Raw genomic sequence first — 19506 nt, 5'->3', positions numbered from 1 at the left:
TTCCTCCTCTTTCCCTTTGAGCATTTTAACCTATTTATAAAGTTAAATCTGTGACCGTAGGCAAAGCCTGGGACAGATCTATGTTGTGGGGGGCCAGATTAGTACATATACTGCATGGTTTACCTACTATTATGACGGTGGGCTGTCTACACAAGAGCATGGCCTGCTTCATGTCTGTAAGTAAATCAAACAATTAGTAACTGAACAAACAACAATGCACTGCAGGTGTAGCAGATGTAACATTTGCAGACATATACCCTAGTTGATCTGAGCTCAAAATTACTCAGTTTTACTGTTTTAAGATACATTGAGCTCAACCTCTTCTACTGTGTATGGCCCGGCGGTGAGAGCTGATGTGCGCTCCCGCATCATTGCCGGCCACCACAGGCCGTCGGCTGGTTTGACCAGCCAAGTGAGCCACCTTACACAGTCTCCTGATAGGGAAAGTGGTTCACTTCCGGTAAAAATCACTGGGTGTGGTGAAAATCACTGAGTATGTATGCACTGAGCAATTCAGCTTAGCGTTTTTCACTTCAGCACTGTACCTACACGCTGGGCAAAAACACCAAGTGTGTGTGTATACATTGTTTTGGGTGTTTTTTAAACTATAATCTACATTGCAGTTAAAATTAAAGCTAACATTTGTGCACTACATGCAAAATCATCCAGTACTTACAATGCACAGAAAAATATCAATTTATTTGCTCCCCTTGCTTAGCAATCATTAGTGTATGCAGATGTAGACATATATACTTTACAAGATATTTGCGCTGAGTGTTCTTATTTTATATGATGTATTTACTGTAGGTTAGACAACTTGATATTTCACCATGATAAAGTGGAAGTCCTTGGTGTTTTGGATTGGGAATTGTCTACCCTTGGAGATCCCATGTCAGATGTGGCTTACAACTGTTTGGCTCATTATCTTCCACCTGATCTCCCTATACAGAAAGGTATGAGTAAGGACCACATATACTCTAATACTACCGCACCGCCAAGTATAATTATTATAAGAAATATAAGGCATTCTACGTACTTTGCAGCAATGAATATACAATGCTGTTTTGTTGTATAAATAAGACTGATAGAGTTGAGGGCAGGGTGTGAGCTTGAAGTGTTGGACTGTGCTTCCACGAATTAAGGGCCTGATTCTGGTTGCCTCGGTAAGCTGCGAACATTGCATCTTACCGAGTGCCAGTGGTCGAAGTGGACATTTTTAAGTGGGGGTATGGAAAGATGAAGACTGTATAAATGCACGCCTTTGGCGTGCACGCTCTCAAAGAGGCTGTTTGACCACTCAAAGGGGCGTGTCTTTAACTGTAGTGTACCACAACATATATCCCTTATTCACATTATGCAACACAATAGTATACCCCTTGTACTATCTAGTACTAGTGCCCTTTAAGCTCACGTTATGCAACACATATTGAGCTAAAACTTATGTTAAACCACATGTATTAAGCCAAAATTCAGGGACAGTGAAAGTGGGGACAGTTACAGTGGGGATGCAGTGACAGGGAGAGAGACAGCTGGAACATATGGACAGGGACAGTGACAGTGGGGGTGCAGGGACAGGGAGAGTGATAGTGGGGATGCAGGGAGAGTGACAGCAGGGACTCTGGGATAAGGAGTGACAGCGGGGACAGTGACACCGGAGATGCAGGGACAGAGACACTGTGGATGCAGGGACAGTGAAGTGACAGTGTGAACAGCAACAGCGGGGACACCGAGAGAGGGACAGCATGGACATAGGGACAGGAAGAGTGATAGAGGGGACATAAAGGATGCAGAGGCAGGGAGAGTGACCGAAGGGATGTAGGGACAGGGAGTGTGACAGAGGGAATGCAGAGAAACTGACAACAGGGATGCAGGAGCAGTGACACCGGGCACACAGGGACAGTGGGACTGGGGACTTTGAAGCACTACTTACTTTTGAGGCCTGCCATTGCTCCAGTAGAAGCAAAAGAGAGCAAACCAGCGGCAGCTTGAAGAGTCAGTCCACCTAGCTTCCCTCTTTCCACCTATCATTGATAGATTTGTATGTTGCGGCATGAGGAGGGAGCTGAGTCGGCCCAGCTGCCGTGGATCCAGCGGCATTGACTTGTTGAGAGACTTAGGACTCCAGGCGGGGATGCGGCAGGGGATGGAGGGGGGGGGTGTGGAGTGGGGCTGGGCCACCCAACAGGGATGTGGCAGCAGGTGGAGGGGGGGGGGGGCTGGGCTACCTACCGTGGAGACATGGGTTCGGCTGTGTCAATGAGGGGTGAGGTAGGGACCAGCAGTACACAGAGCTTCCCTTTTGTAAGGGCAGCAGGCTGGCCATTCTCCCCCACTGCCTGCTGTACAGGACTGTTGCTACCGAATAGTGAAAATAGCACTCTCTTGGATCAGTGGCAAAGAAGTGCCGGTATGCCATACTGCCGCATACCGGCCCACTTCGACAACTGATTTGAGGTGATGTGTACCGAAGACACCTCCCCTTGCATGCCGCCGCTGCAGGAGAAATCATTCAATGGTCGCCGACCATCAAAACTTTTCTCCTCTGCACACAAATAAAAGTCAGTGGAAACTGAATTTTATTTGCGTGTGCCAGGAAGAAGACAGTGGGGGCAGCTCACTTCCTGTAATGTCAGCCACCCGCCCCCGGCACACGGGAACATAGGGGCGTCCATGAAACACTCGTCCCAGCTGCCGAACACCCCCGGCCCTCCCTGATTTCTGTGAACGACTCAGCGACTAAGTAAATCACCAAAACCGTTCGCACAGGGAACCTGCACATGCGCATAAGCTGTTATACCCAGAACCAAAACATTGTTCCTCCTTGCAAATTTCCGGGGACCGAATGAATAAGAATGATTCCGTAAGTACTAAAATTAGCTACAGATTCAAGGGTTCTGCTGCTTGGCCCAAAAGTTGAGTTGCTGAATCACTGCCCAGTATGGATTAGGTGCCAAGCAATGTAATAATTCTGGTGTTACTGGAGCCTTTTCATTCAAAAGCACTTACTAACACTCACAATAATGACCGTCACTTTATTATTCTTATTATTCTTATTACTATTATTATGATTATTATTATTATTATGATTATAATAATTGTACTTCTATTTCATCCATGCTGGTGACACAGCTCAACCATGGGATGTAGGAGGGTCCGAAGTAGCCAGGCACCTATGCTAAAGCTTTGAGAGGCAGGCTCCTCCCTTCTACATTCCAGCATTCCTCAGTTCGTTTTAGGTGCCCACCGGAGTGGGTGCTATGCTGAAGGGTTGCTGCTGCAGCCATAGGAGTAGCTTGGGTGTTTGTGTTTTTATTAATATTACATCTTAGTTAGTGCAGGCACAGTGTGAGGCTTTCAGGGGAAGTTTCCTCACACTGACAGCGCAGCAGGAGCTGACAGAAGCGCGTCCTGTCAGCTCCCTGTGTACTCTGGTCTCTCAGCACAACGCTAAAACCTCCTCACTAGAGGAGGTGATGGAGGCCGCCATCTTGAAAGGGTTTACAGGCTGAACTTTGCAGAGGTTGCAGCCTGTTACAGGAGCTCAGCACAGCTGGGCGATTCCATGTGGTCCCCATTGAAGGGGAGACACAGGAAACAGAAGAAACATGCAGTAAGAGCGGCTCACCGGGGGTAAAAAGGCGCCAAAGAGCCACCTAGCCCGCTGTAGCCGGGACTTTGGTCTCTTCCTTCACTCTGCCTTGGGGCCCTTTTGCCCACACTGTGCGGAGCTGGAAGGAGAGGTTTTTCCTGCAGACAGAGTGACTAGTTTCTTCTGAGGCGACGCCATCCCCAGTGACCACAGAGGTTCATACAGCAGACAGATAAGTACACTGATATATATTGGCTTTGTACTGACGCCTGGCTTATTGCACTGTGATATTATCATGACTGAAAGGTGTAATGCTGCTGTGTTAGGGGAGGGAGCATCGGCCATGTTAATTAACTGCGGGCTTAAATTAACTTCTCAACAGATGGACCATGCATGGGGTTATATGTCCTATATGCGAGTCTGTGCCCAGTGGAGTGCAAGCCCAGAGGGCTGAGCAACCAGAACCTGCGTGGGCAGCAGCTCTGGGAAGGTCTGTGTCTGCTTTAGTACAAGCTTTGAACAGACAGAGAGATGAGTTGGGGAGATCTCCCAGGCCATTGTCGTCCTCTCAACCTTTGGTGGGCTCCATTCCCCCCTCACAGGAGGACCCTGCCTTTTTTCAAGTGATGCAGGACACTGCTCAGAGTGTGCATAAGATTAATGCTTTTATGGAGCAGTTTACAAAGGAGTCAGAGGTCTCTACCAGATGTCCCTTATCCACCCCACCTACCCCTAATATTGACTCTGAGGGCGGGGAGTGTATGGAACTATCATGGGACCAGAGGGAAGACTTGGAAGCCCCTGTCCCGGTTGTGGATGATTTAATTATTGCTGTTAAACAGGCATTGAATTTATTTAAGGCGGATAAGGCTCCGCAGCAGGGAGTGTTCAAAAGAGAGCGCAGAGACGCAGTCACTTTTCCTTCTGATGCAGGCATGCAGAAATTGCTGGGAGGGGAGTTGAAAATGCCTGATAAGAGACTACTTATGCCCAAAAGGTTTTTGAGTCTGTACCCTATGCCTGAAGAGCATGTGGAATTGTGGGAGAGAGTCCCACTGGTAGATGCCCTGGTCACTAGGCAGTCAAAGACAACTGCTTTGCCTGTGCAGTGGGGCGCTGCTTTTAAGGACCCAGTGGATAAAAAGTTAGAGGGTTGTTTAAAAGCGTTTTTTTAAGGGTGTTGGTTTTACACAGACCTATTATTGTTTCAGCCTGGGTTTCCAAGGCCATGATGGCTTGAGCTTATAGCCTGTGTTTTGCTGCTTCAGCCAGATTCAGAAGCATTTGCATTAGCAGAGAAATTAAAGGCGGCAGCTGAATACACCTGTGAGGCTGTGAAGAGGGAGTCAAAATTGGCCATTCAGTGACTGCAAGAAGCGCCTTGTGGCTTAAGGCATGGGATGCCGACAACGAATCCAAGAAGTCTCTTGAGGCATTGGCGTTTAAAGGGGAGTTGCTTTTTGGTTCTGAATTGAAATCCCTCATTAAACAGGCAACTGGGGGTAAGAGTACATTTCTTCCTACACCGTCAGTAAAACAAGGATCTTCTAAGTTTGCTGCTTTTCGCCAGTGCTTTAGTCCCTCCTTTAGTGGGGGTGCATCATCCAGAGGGCAGTCTGGTAGAGGAAGATTTGTTGCCGAGAAAGGAAAAGTTCCCAAGTCCCGTTTAGGGGCCTTTGAAAAAAGCAGGCTGCCAAGGTTGAGGAGAAGCCCTCCGCATGATGGGCCGGAGGCCCCCGGTCTGGATCCAGAGTGGGGGTCGCCTTTTGCAGTACCCGGGCGATTGGGCTCTATCCGGCCAGGATCCCTGGGTTGTCAATGTGGTTTCCCAGGGATACAGGATCAACCTGAGGGGAATACCTCCAAGGAGGTTTCTCCCTACACCTTTGCCCAGGGAGGCACGCTTAAGAAAGGCCCTTTTGGGGGCGGAGAATTCTTTTCTGGAAAAGGGCCTGGTGGACCCGGTACCGTGGGAGGAAAGGAAGAAGGGTTTTTACTCCATTCTTTTCTTGGTACCCAAACCGGACAACTCGTTCAGACCAATTCTGAACTTGAAGTCTTTAAACCTACACTTGTAGGTGGATCACTTCAGGATGGAATCCTTGAGAACAGTTCTACTGAGCCGGGAGAATTCCTAGCGTCCATGGATATTCAAGACGCCTATTTGCTCGTACCTATATGCGAAGAACATATCTTTGCTGCGTTTCGGGATAGGCGATCTGCATCTGCAATTTCGCGCTCTTCCCTTTGGGCTGGCAACAGCCCCAAGGGTGTTCACGAAAATAATGGCGGTCATGGCAGCAGCACTCAGGCTTCGGGTAATTATAATCATCCCGTATTTGGGCGACCTGTTGTTCATGGCAGAGTCAGCAGAGAAACTGCAGGAAGATCTGTCAGCAGCAATTCAGTTTCTACAGATCCTTGGGTGGATTTTAAATCTACCAAAGTCTCAGCTGTGCCCTACTCAGAAGCTGCAGTTCTTGCGAGTCCTTCTGGACACACATCTTCATCGGGTGTTTCTTCCAGAATCAAAGGCCAGAGACATCTGCCAGTTAGTCTGGACCTTTTTACAGTAACCCGGTCCATCAGTATGGCAATGCTTGAAGCTGCTGGGCAAGATGGTGGCGACCTTCGAGACCTTTCAGTACGCCAGATTCCATTAAAGGCCATTCCAATGGAACATTCTTGTGTGTTGGTTGGGGAACCCCAAGACCATGAAAACCGAGAGGGTTCTCTTAACCCCAGAAACTAGGAATTCCTTACTGTGGTGGACAGATGTGGAATCTCTTCATTTGGGTCGTTCCCTTCGGTCATGGGATTGGCTGGTGGTTACCATTGACGCCAGTCTCAAGGGCTTGGGGGCAGTAGCCCTGGAGTTTGGATTGCAGGGCCTGTGGTCCAGGGGAGAATCGACCTTACCGATCAATGTACTGGAACTGCGGGCAGTCTGGAAAACGCTTTTGCAGGCAGAAAAGGTGCTGAGGGGATCTCCCATTCGGATCAAATCAGACAATGCCACGGCGGTGGCTTGCCTGAACCTGAACACTCGCAGCAAGATGGCGATGAAGGAAGTGTCTCAGATCTTCGAGTGGGCAGAAGCCAATGTTCCGGCCTTGTCTGCTGTTTTCATTCCAGGAGTTCGGAATGTAGAAGCGGATTTCTTCAACAGAGCGAATCTCCTGGAAGAGGAATGGGCGTTACACCCAGAGGTATTCGAGGAAATAGTGGCTCATTGGGGGCTGCCAGAAATGGACTTGATGGCATCCCAGCACAATTTCCTGGAAGTTTCCAGGTTCTGTGCGAGGACCAGGGATCCTTTGGCGTGGGCGGTGGATGCCATGACAGTGCCCTGGAATTTCAAGATGGCATATGTCTTCCCACCATTTCCCATGCTTGCCCGGGTCCTCAAGAGAGTGAGGACACAAGGAGCATGCGTCATCCTGATAGCTCCGGATTGGCCAAGGAGATCTTTGTATTCCAACATTCTGAGCTTGTCGACAGCGTTATGGCGTCTTCCACTTCGGCCAGACCTTCTCAGGCAAGGGCCCTTCTTTCATCAGGACCTACCTCGGCTCAATTTGACGGCCTGGCTCTTGAAACCTCCATTCTGAAAAAGAAAGGTTTCTCAGACACGTTTATCCGTACCATGATTAGTGCAAGAAAACCCGTTTCAGCAGCTAATTATTATAGGGTTTGGAAAACTTATATTATGGAAAGACAGAAAGTTCACACGTCTAGGTTCAAAATTTCAAGACTGTTGGAGTTTCTACAGGATGGATTTTCTTCAGTATTAAGCCTTCAATCACTGAAGGTGCAATTGTCAGCATTGTCTACTTTCTTTCAGAAGAAAGTGGCCTTGCTACCGGAGGTGCAGACCTTTCTCCAAGGGGTTACACGTTTGAAACCTCCTTATAGACAACCTGTATTTATCTTTGGTCTTATCTGTTCTACAGAAACCTCCATTTGAAACGTTAAGGTCGGCTGACCTGAGGTTTCTTACTTGAAAACTGACCTTTTTGTTGGCTATCGTCTCTGCTAGGCATGTTTCAGAGTTAGGGGCCTTGTCTAGCAGGTCTCCGTTTTTGGTATTTTATGATGATAGAGCTGTGCTGAGAACAGTCCCTAAGTTTTTGCCTAAGGTTGTTTCCTCTTTTCATTTAAACCGGGAAATTGTTCTTCCGGTGTTTAGTCCTCCTGAGGAGGTCAGGAATAGGCACAGACTAAAGAATTTGGATGTGGTTCGCGCTTTGCACATTTATGTGGACAGATTGAAGGAGTTTCGGAAAACTGACTTATTATTGGTCTTGTACAATGTACACAAAAGAGGCTGGCCATTTTCAAAGCAGACCATTGCTCATTGGTTAAGGTCGTGATTGCATTTGCCTATACTAAAGTTGGCAAACCAGTGCCCTCCAGAATTAATGCTCATACCACCAGGTCGGTTGCTGCCTCTTGGGCTGTGCGCCACGGGGCTACGGCGGAGCAAGTATGCAGTGCAGTGATGAGAACTGCAGGCCTGAGCATACCCTCCCAAAGGACATTCTCTTGAACGTCCCATGGTTGAGCTGTGTCACCAGGATGGATGAAAGAGAAAATGGGATTTTTGTTACCATTTGAATCCCTTTCTCTGAATCCATCCTGGTGACACAGCGATCCCTCTCTTTACACTCAGTAAGTAATGCCGTTTCATGTTGGTCATGTTATGATGGTTATAATTACTTGATTGTGCATATTAATATATTCAGGCGTTGTACTGAGTTAATGTATCCTAGTGTGCTCTGGAAGTTGAATGCTGGGATGCAGAAGGGAGGAGCCTGCCTCTCAAAGCTTTAGCATAGGTGCCTGGCTCCTTTTAGACTCTCGTGCATCCCATGGTTGAGCTGTGTCACCAGGATGGATTCAGAGAAAGGGATTCGAACGGTAAGTTCTTACAAAAATCCCCTTATTGTGTTCATAATGGCCCTGCCTGGGGACCAAAGTGTTTATATTACTCTGAGGACCACTGTGTTTAATTACTGTGCGGGGCAATGTGGGCTTTTTTTTTTTTCCTGCTGAGACCAATGTCAGTTATTTTATTTTCTGTTGGGGACTGATGGAGTGTCTTGGCAATTTTAAAGTCTAGTTCGGTGTGCCGCAATTTGAAAATGGTTGAAAATGTCAGTGGATAGCAATCACTAGCCACTCTATGAAAATATGCTTATGATTTAATGTTTATTAATGTGAAAAATCCTTTCAGTCTAAAATCTTGGTATGTTTTGTGAATAATAGTACAGCGGATAACGGATACTCGGATACGGGATACTCAACCTGTACTAACATATGATCACGCCACCTAGGTAATTCTAATAGTATGGCCCTGTTTCTTTTTTATTAAAGTTGAAAATAAGTTTAAAAATTTAGGTAACCGCTTATAAAAATATATTGTTTGCAATTAATACGGTCACATATTTATGACATGGATTTTAGCTAACAATTCTCCTTCATGTAAGGGCTGAAAACCTATGGTTTGAAAGAGCTGGGGATTCCCACTGCAGAGGAATACTTTGATCAGTACTATGAAAACATGGGGATCTCTAAGGCCGAGGACTGGAACATCTACATGGCCTTCTCATTTTTCCGACTGGCTGCAATCTTGCAAGGTGTATACAAGCGTTCGCTCACAGGTACAGTCCTTTCAGTGGCTTTAGTGAGTGATTACACTTATCAAGAGAAGATATTCCATGGTTGACCTCAACCCAGCCTCACTGACACCCCCCCCCCTCCCCCCTGACTCTCCCCTGGCCCCACGGACTCACCCCCCCCCCCCCCCCCATGCTGGCTCTCCCTCCAGGGAAGATGGCTGGATGAGCTCTTCTGCTGTGAGCAGCATGAGCAAGATGGCGCCACACCACAAATGGCTGCCTAGGAATGGTGCACTAAGCCATGTAACCCCGTGTCTCCCCTGTCTTGTGCACTGCACAGCAATGTATATCTGTACTGTCTCTGCTTATTCTTTATATACCTGGCTGTTGCGGCGACGAGTGGCGCCGCTGATGGCTGCCTAGTCGCTGTGCAGCTCGGCAGGTATGTGATCCCTGTGTGATAACTGTACCGTATTTCCCTATATATTTACCCACCTGGCTGCTGCAAGGACCAGTGGCGCCGCTGAATTTATATTCCCTGCATCTATAACCCCCAGGGTACATCTGGCCCACACCTGTATGTGTTATGTATATCTGTACTGTCACTGCTTAACTGTACCTAACTGGCTGTTGCACAGCAATCCAAACCAAATTTCTAGTATACGCAAGTAAACCCGGCCAATAAAGCTGATTCTGATTCTGGTAGAGGTTAAGACAGTAGAACAATTCAAACATGCATGAGATAGACATAAGGATATCCTTACATAGAAATAAGGATCATATAGGGTTTAGGGGTAACAATATGGTTAAGAAAGGGGCAGACTAGATGGGCCAAATGGTTCTTATCTGTCTTAAAATTGTATGTTTCTTTTTCCGGTACTTATGTAATATCTGGGCTCCCGTTTTTCTTATGAGACCGCGTCCCCTCGCGGGGCTCGCTGCGCTCGCCGCGCTTCGGGCACGGTGGCTCGCTGCGCTCGCCACACTATATTAAATCAACTCCATGTGTAATTGGATAGTAGGGGTATGAAAAAATGGGGTGCATTTAACATGGGAGCCCAGATAATACATAAGTACCCTTTTTCCTTTTAATACAGTCATTTCAGCATGTGCACATTGTTTTTGTTTTATATTGTATTCATGTAGAAAATCAGTCCAGTGTAAATACTAACAAGCATGTTTGGTTCTGTGACACTTGGGGTGGTATTCAATTGTTAAATCGCACCCGATCTCCCATCTTAAATGACCACAGATCATAAGGCGATATTCAATGGATCTATTTTTTTGTCTATATCGTGCTCAATATGGCCAGGATCAGCCACACATATGTGCACAGCCCCCAGAGGATAGAGAGTTGAAATTCTGGTGAAAAACAATCAAATACCACCCTTGGTGCTTGATAAAGGCAATGCTCCTTTGAACTCCACCTTAATCTCTTGCAGGACAGGCTAGCGCAGCAAATGCAGAAGCTGGAGGAAAATTAGCTGAATTAATGGCTGACATGGCTTGGGATTTTGCTACCAAAGAAGGTTTTCGAGTATTCAAATCTCATTCAGGGACCACTTCTAAAAATCCCACAAGGTTTTACAGTACATGGAGTAGAATAATAAACCTGAATCCTTTGGAGAACAGAACCTCTGTTACATATTCTAGATCCTCTCTTCATTCTGCACAGAAAGGTATTCTGGTCATCTCCCCTGATGCTCTTTCTGCAGAGGCCAAAAGCCTGTACAGCAAATTGAAGGAGTTTATAGATGTTCATATTTATCCTGTTGAGCAAGAACTCAGAAATTATCAAATTTCTGAGAACAGATGGACTCCGCACCCATTAATTGAAGACCTTAAGGTAATGTTACTAATTAACAGACAAAAACGGTGCACTAAGTTCTATATACTGCTTAAAACTCTTCTGCAATGTACCTTAGTGGAGAATATAAAGCCCGAAGATCCATATGTAACCACTGAAGGTTCTGCTCTGTGGAACAAAGTATCTAAAATACTTTATTTTGTTAGCAAATATTCTTGTACTAGTTAAAATCCCGGTACTTATATGTTAGTTGGTACGCTCATACCCCTACTATCCATGTCGGCATGGAGTTAATTTTATATAGTGTGGAGAGCGGAGCGAGCCACCGAGCCCGAAGCGTGGCGAGTGGACACGCAAAACTAAGCAAATAGCTTAGTGGGCGCCCAACTAACATATAAGTACCAAAAGCACATCAAAATGACAGCTTTGTAAATGTGCTTTTACTTTGTACTGTGACATATTTTACTTTCATTTTGAGCTGCAACAGTTTTTTTAGTCCACAAACTCTCCACCACACCCCCAGTCCCTATCTGCTTCTATATCCAATCTCTGTCTTCACAGTTCCCTCTCTCCATATCAAGCAAGTTTGAACCAGATCAGTGTCCCTGCAAACATTGTTTTCACTTTCTGTTATGACATCTTTTAGCACAAAGGAGTAATTGGGTTTGTTGAGTGGCCGTTAGTGGTCACTGGCAGTACGTAACCTCATAGAGGTGAGGAGTAGTTAGCCATATATAGATGGATAGATAGATGAAATAGTGTATACTGTATCTAGGGGAAATTCAGAGTGGCACACAAGTTTTTTTTGTGGACGGATCTATGGGTGATGCTGAGATGTGCATATATAATTTGGGTACTTTTTTCCTAGAACGGCGCCCATCGCGGGCATCGCATGCCATTATAATGTGATGCGATGCGACCGATGCGATGCCCGCGATTTTACATAGAAATGCATGGTAAAATGTAAATCGCGTCGGTCGCATCGCATGCGGCCAAAAAATCGCATGCGATGCGACCGACGCGATTACCGCGATTTTACATAGGGAACAATGTTAAATGAGCCAATTGACCCGATTTTACATAGGGAGCAATGTTAAATGGCCCACAGACCCCAAATAGCCACCCTGAAGTGTGAAATGGCCCCCCCAATTGTTAATGCCACCCCACGATCAACCTCAACCCGACGCGTGGCGAACGGCGATGCTACGCGTCCTCCGACCTTTTCATACCCCCACTATCCACGTCGGCGTGGAGTTGAGAATAGAAAGTGTGGCGAGCGCAGCGAGCCACCGAGCCCGAAGCGTGGCGAGCGGACGCGGATACCTGTGAAGCCCGCGAGGGGACGCGGATACCTGTGAAGGTATCCGCGTCCCCTCGCTGCGCTCGCCACACTTTCTATTCTCAACTCATAGAAACATAGAATTTGACGGCAGATAAGAACCACTTGGCCCATCTAGTCTGCCCCTTTTTTAAACATGTTACCTCAAACCATATTTGATCCTTATTTTTTTTGTAAGGATATCAATATGCCTATCCCAAACATGTTTAAATTGTACTACTGTATTTTCCTCTACCACCTCTGATGGGAGGCTATTCCACTTATCTACTACTCTTTCTGTGAAGTAATTCTTCCTCACATTTCCCCTGAATCTTCCTCCCTCTAGTTTCAGTACATGTCCTCGTGTTCTGTTGCTCCTCTTCCTGTGAAGAATGTCTCCCACCTGTTCCTTGTTAAAACCCTTGATATATTTGAAAGTTTCTATCATGTCCCCCCTTTCCCTTCTCTGCTCTAAAGTATACATATTAAGATCTTTTAGTCTTTCCTGGTACGTTTTGTGATGTAGGCCATGCACCATTTTAGTTGCTCTTCTTTGTACAGTCTCTAATGTATTTATATCCTTCTGGAGATATGACCTCCAGACATGAACACAGTACTCTAGATGAGGTTGTACCAATGACCTATACAGTGGCATTATTACTTCTTTCTTTCTACTGCTGATACCTCTCCCTATGCAACCAAGCATCTGACTTGCCTCCACGCCGACGTGGATAGTGGGGGTATAAAAAGGTCGGAGGACGCGTACCGCCGCCCCTCGCGGGCTTGCTGCGCTCGCCACGCTTTGGGTTGACGTTGATCGTGGGGTGGCGTTAACAATTGGGGGGGCCATTTCACACTTCAGGGTGGCTATTTGGGGTCTGTGGGCCATTTAACATTGTTCCCTATGTAAAATCGGGTCAATTGGCCCATTTAACAATGTTCCCTATGTAAAACCGCGGTAATCTCGTCGGTCGCATCGCATGCGATTTTTTTGGCCGCATGCAATGCGACCGACGCAATTTTTTTCCTTGCGATGCCTAAGATCAATATCGTGGAAACAAGTACCATAATTTGCATTGCCACTTGCAGCTGAATGGGCATAAATGGGTGGTAAGGGGCATTCGCAAGTAGACTAAATTTAAGGAGGACATTTAGCTGGAATTCCGGATAATGTAAAGCATGTATGCCTAGGAAAAGTACAGATCTGGTACAAGAGTGCATTACTGATGGTCAGAACAGGATTAAGGTTTTGGGGGGCCCGGAGTACTTCAGACGGGGGGGGGGGGGGGGGGGGGTGGCGGGCGCTAAGGTAATGTCATATCCATTTAGATAGTCCCTCCTTTTACTCCCTTCTTCCCTGCACCTACCTGGCGCACTGTCACACCTGCACTTCTCCGGTACCCCTGCACCCTGCACCTTCACATCTCCCTGTCACACCTGCAACTCTCCGTCCTCCTGGTACCCCTGAACTTCCTGTTCCCTTGTCACCGCTGCACATCCCTGGTCACCTCTGCACCTCTCCATCCCCCTGTACTTTCCCATCCCCCTGTCACTCCTATACCTTCCCGTCCCTCTGTCACAACTGCACCTGCCTGTCACCGCTGCACCTCTCCGTCCAACTGTCACCGCTCCACCTCCCCATCCCCCATCACCTCTGCACCTCTCCATCCCCCTGTTTCACCAGCACCTATCCACCCCCCTGGTACCCCTGTACCTCGCCGTCCCCCTGTCACACCTGAACCTCTGTATGGTACTTGCATAAATTAAAACCAAAAAATACTTCTCAAACATGCACCTCTAGGCAGGCGGGCGGTGGTGTGGGCGTCAGGCAGGCGGGCAGAAGAGGACGGGATAGTAGTATTCACTTCCTGTCCTCCCTCCTGCTGATGGTGGGTATTTGACCAATTGTATGGAATGGGGCAGTGCTTTGGCATAGCTGCAGGGAACTCCGCATAGAGGTGACTATTCGCATTTGAGTCCATGTATGCAGTGTGAGCCTGATTGCAGCCAACTTGTGTGCAACTCTTAATTGGCCTCATAGCCTTCTTTGCAGTGATTGACATATTTTATTATAAGCAGTTTCTTTTAATAACATATTTAAAAATGTTTTTATTAAGCCACATAATGAAGGAAAAAACACAAACACAGGAAAAATATCTCTAAAAACTCTAAAAAAAACACGATGTCTTTATAAAATAGTTTGAGGTGTAGACCCAATACACTACTGCGTACAGATACTCATTCGATATATGTGTAGAAATGCGCAGCAGGTTCCAGCAGCATCAAGTAAGGGAAATGCCTATTCCCCAGACATGCAGAAACAAACGAAAAAAACACATATAATGCGCTAGAAACAATGTATAGAAATAAATAGAATTTATTAAATTGTAATACACTGGCCAGTGATAAAAAATCAGGTTATTATAGACAAAATTATTAAAATATGAAAGAAGGATAATTAGTCTGCCATAATAAGTTTAAAAAGCCTCTTTTGTTAGGCCAAGACTTTAGCACAGCCTGATGCTATGTTATTACTGGTCCCAGTATTTGTATGAAAAAAGCTGTTGTTAATTACATTCATATGTTTTCATCCACTGCAGGGTGGATGGAGGATGTTGGTATTCCTCTATATGAGAGACCTTCTCTCACTGTATTTTGTCTGGCCAGACATAAAAATAAAAATAAAAACAATGAAAAGGGAGGTGACCTCCCTGTACCTGCACTGTATGAACCGGGTTGTGTGCTCTTTTTAGCAAATTATTTGCAGCAATCCAGTTTAAGTAGTCCTTGGAAGCCCGGGCTCCTTCTCTTTGGCACAGATGACAATTGTCTCAAAAAACATACAGCAATAGGCAGGTCACATGGGTAGGTCCTCCTGTATTTCCGTGGGGACTCAGCGGCTTCTTCAGATATTTTTTTTTTCGTTTGTTTCTACATAATGAAGGAAATGCAATGCAAGAGGTTACAAACATGCTGTACAATTATATCTTGTTCACATTTTGATACTGACAGAGAACTAAACAGGGAATAACATCACACATGCACCTTGAGACCTTTTGTGGATGGATTTTTGGTACTTGTTTCCTATCTGGGCGCCCGCTAAGTTAATTGCGCACCATGCTATTCTCCGTATCAAAATCGGATCGCATCGCATCGGATACCACAAATGCACATACACGATATTGAACGATGCGATGCGATCCGATCCGATTTCGTTCCCGCTTTTATGGTTGGCCCATAGGATGGGCCATCTGTAACACTACTGTATTTATTAACCCTTCAAAGCCCTCCCCTTGTCACATCTGCACAGAAACACAGTATTGACGTCAACCCGAAGCGTGGCGAGCGGCGGCGGTACGCGTCCTCCGACTTTTTCATACCCCCACTATCCACGTCGGCGTGGAGTTGAGAATAGAATAGTGTGGCGAGCGCAGCGAGCCACCGAGCCCGAAGCGTGGTGAGCGCACGCGGATACTTCACAGGTATCCGTGTCCCCTTGCGGGCTTCACAGGTATCCGCGTCCCCTCGCGGGGCTCGCCACGCTTCGGGCTCGGTGGCTCGCTGCGCTCGCCACACTATTCTATTCTCAACTCCACGCCGACGTGGATAGTGGGGGTATGAAAAAGTCGGAGGACGCGTACCGCCGCCCCTCGCGGGGCTCGCTACGCTCGCCACGCTTCGGGTTGACGTCAATACTGGGGTGGCGTTAACAATGGAGGCGCATTTTAAACCATCAGGGGGGGTTTCCTATACAAATCGTGGGTTTGCGGGGTTATTACATTGAAATCAATGTAAAATCGGGTCTCAGGGACCATTTAACATTGATTCCAATGTAAAATCGGATCGGATAGCATCGTATGCCATCGTACATCATCGAGTACCGAATCCGATGCGATGCGATCCGATTTCATTACGGTGCCGTACGTAGAAAACCTGGGCGCCCAGATAGGAAACAAGTACCACAAAAGAGTTCTAGGATATGACCTGTGATGGCGCGCTGCTGCCCGCGATATGTACTTTCCCTGGCTATCACCCAATAACCATAAATTACCACAAATACAACAAGATGGAATTTCCAAATCCTTGGCGCAACACTTGAATACGATAAGACTGGAGTTCTTTTTTCCAGAGATTTTTCTTATTTTTCAAGGATATTCTCAGTAGTACATGTAAGAAGAGGGGAGTCACTGATTAGAAGAGTCTATACCCCAAAATTTATAGAAACAGCAATGAAGGGTGTATAAGTATAGGCGTACCCCTACTCACGGTAAGTAAGGTGATGTAAAGGCCCGTAGCGGTTTCTTTGTGATTTTCCTCTGTTTTCTTGATCTTGGTTCTTTTTTATGTTCTCCGTACCAGATGTTGAAGTAAAAAATAAAAAGGAGGGATTAGTGGATAGTTCTTATCGTGTGATAAACACCCCGTGCAGGTTCTGATGTGATGAGAATGTGACTATCGTACCTTACTCACCCCAAGATAGAGTAAGATACACATATAAAGGTATCTTTATGACGAAATACAACAAATGGCTACAATAGAAAAGTGGGTGTGCGTACCGCACTCACGTCAGTAGGTGCGGGGTATATACCCGTAGCGTTTTCTTTGTTCAAAACCTCGTGTTGGTCCGTAAAAAACGGTGTTTTTCTCCCAAATTTGGTAGTTGGGAGTAAATATATAAAAAAATAAATAAAATGGATCAGTACATGAATCTTATCATGTGGTGAACACCCTGTGCAACTCCAGATATGGGCCAGATGTGACTATCGTACCTTACTCACCCCAAGACAGAGTAAGATACACATGTAAAGGTATCTTTGTGATGGAGATATTAACAACGGCTGCAACAGAAGGTAAATATGCGTACCGCACTCACGTGTGTAGGTACTGGGTATATACCCGTAGCGTGTTCTTTGTGCAGATTTCTGTTGATCCGTGAAGCAAGATATTTTTCTCCCAAATTGGTGATTTTAGGAAATAAATGTGAAAATAAAGGTAAATAAAATTGCGTTTGATAAGTGCTATTTATACTCCTATATATAAGTGTAGGTAGGTGTAGAGGAAAATTTGGTGTCTTGATTTTATTTTGTATAAAAACCAAGATGGAGGTAACACAAGCGTACCGTGACTCACAATGGAGTGTGTAGATAAACACCCAAAAAGGTTTCTTTTCATAGAAGGGGATACAATTTTTCACCACGTGATGTGCATAGATATGTAGTAATATGTACCCAAAGACAAGTTGATCAGAGATTTGCGTACCCGAACTTACAATAATGCAAGTTTTCACCACTTATAATGGTTTCTTTTATCTTCTACGTGGGAAATAATCCGTGAGGATAATTCCTTCTCCCAAATATGGCCGAAAAGATGTTTTAAAAATTTATAAGTTCTTTATTCCATAAAAAAGTAAAAGATACAAAAATCCTCCATCCCAACGATGGTCAGATTATACGAGAGTCCAAGAGTTTGTCCACAAGTCATTACAATATGTCCAGCACAACAATAGAAAAAAATACAAAAAATAAAAATGAAAATGTAAAAAAATGAAAAAAATACCAATAAAATACAAGGTTTAAAATACATACGAAATGGAAAAAGATGATGGCTGCTCACTCTCCACAAAACTGGTCAACGCGTTTCGGTGTCCAAGCACCTTTTTCAAGACATGTCTGCAGAGAGTGAGTGACCATCTTTTATACCCAGAGCAGCCAATCATAGCAAACAGGAAGTGAGGTTACACAATTAACTTCCTTTTGCATATGTAATTATAAAAACATGGTATATAATGCAGCATCAGCAGTAAATCATCAGAAACATCGTTTATACATTCTATATATAGTGTTATAAATTAAAACATGCCAGATAATTCAACGTGATTTGTGTTATCCAAGCTTTGTTTAAACGGTCACCATGACAACCGTCTATTCGCTCCCGGAAGTCCCTTTAGATTATTATCAAACATAGGTTGGTAATGGGAATAGCAAATGTGATAGAAGTTGAAAGGCAGCAGGGATATACCGCTGCCGTTTTTCTAGCTGTGCGGCTTGTAATGCCGCACTCAGCTGATCGCGTATGTGCGCTCCCTCCTTCCGGCTGCTGGAACGCAAGCTGACGGAAGCCTGGGGCAGTCAGCTGTTTGGATGTGCGCATTTACTTCCTGGAATTTGACCCGCACATCGTAATAGCTTGAGAATGGTCACATCAGGAGCGTGAGCGTTGTCATGGTGACACGTATCTAAAAGAATAGACAGAGATATACATTAATACAGAGATTGCCCCATTCATAAATCTATATATTAAACCGTAAGTATACATAAGAATAAAGAATTTATAAATCAGCCCTGTGTGTGTTTGTGCAATAATTGGTTCATACACAAGTAGTGTGAATATAACGAAAAGTTAATGTAGACAAGTTTATCATATATGGGGATTATAAATTATAACCTTACATAATAAATATTAGTGACAGTGATGGTCGAGCTGAAGCTATGTTCACAAGAACCACTTCAGCTCGAAGTCACTGTTAAGACCTCCCGGCAGTAATGTTTTGCAGTTAAAAATGAGATTCATCTCTGCCTTGGCCAGAGATGATGTGTTGTCATTATGTCTGATGTTCTTATTGACCCTTTTCAGACCGCAAAAAGATGTTATTTCTGCCGGGGAGCAATTATGCACATTTTTAAAATGTAATGATAAGGCATGGCAATCTAAACCCTTTTTGATGTTCCTAATGTGTTCTCCGAGTCTAGTTTTGAGGGCTCTTGTAGTGCGACCAATATAGTGCTTATTGCAGCTACATTGTATTGTGTAGATGACGTTTTTCACATTGCACGTTATGAAGTCCTTAATGTCCATTTTGAATCCGTTGATCTCATAGGAGGTGATTTTGCTGGTACTTTTACTTTTTATGTTCTTACACCCCATACAGCTTCCACATCTAAAGAAACCCTTTGTGGTTATTCTAGACATGTGGGGTTTAGAAGTAAAATTGCTCCTAACCAGGTTATTTCTAATATTTGGGGCTTTACGGTAAATGTGCTTAGGGACTTCTGGTATGATGTTTTTCAATATCGGATCACATAACAACACCTTCCAATGTTTCTTAAAGATCTTCTCTACTTTCTTGTGTTCTTCGGTATATGTAGATACGAAGGCTAATGCATAGGGGTTG

General features: G+C 45.3%; 1 protein-coding gene across 1 annotated transcript in view; it reads left to right on the top strand.

Annotated features, from left to right (window-relative positions):
• The window catches only part of ACAD10 (acyl-CoA dehydrogenase family member 10), a 70711-nt gene that overhangs the window by 29281 nt on the left and 21924 nt on the right, over positions 1–19506 (top strand). Inside the window, exons 11-13 of the mRNA XM_083151405.1 lie at positions 808–953; positions 9079–9252; positions 10653–11056. Of these exons, the coding sequence (XP_083007531.1) occupies positions 808–953; positions 9079–9252; positions 10653–11056 (724 nt within the window). The remainder of the gene's footprint in view (positions 1–807; positions 954–9078; positions 9253–10652; positions 11057–19506) is intronic.

This window comes from Crinia signifera, chromosome 1 (genome assembly GCF_055691185.1).
Source record: "Crinia signifera chromosome 1, ASM5569118v1, whole genome shotgun sequence".
NCBI classification, from domain to species: Eukaryota; Metazoa; Chordata; class Amphibia; order Anura; family Myobatrachidae; genus Crinia; species Crinia signifera.
This window is presented reverse-complemented; position numbering and strand designations above follow the sequence as displayed.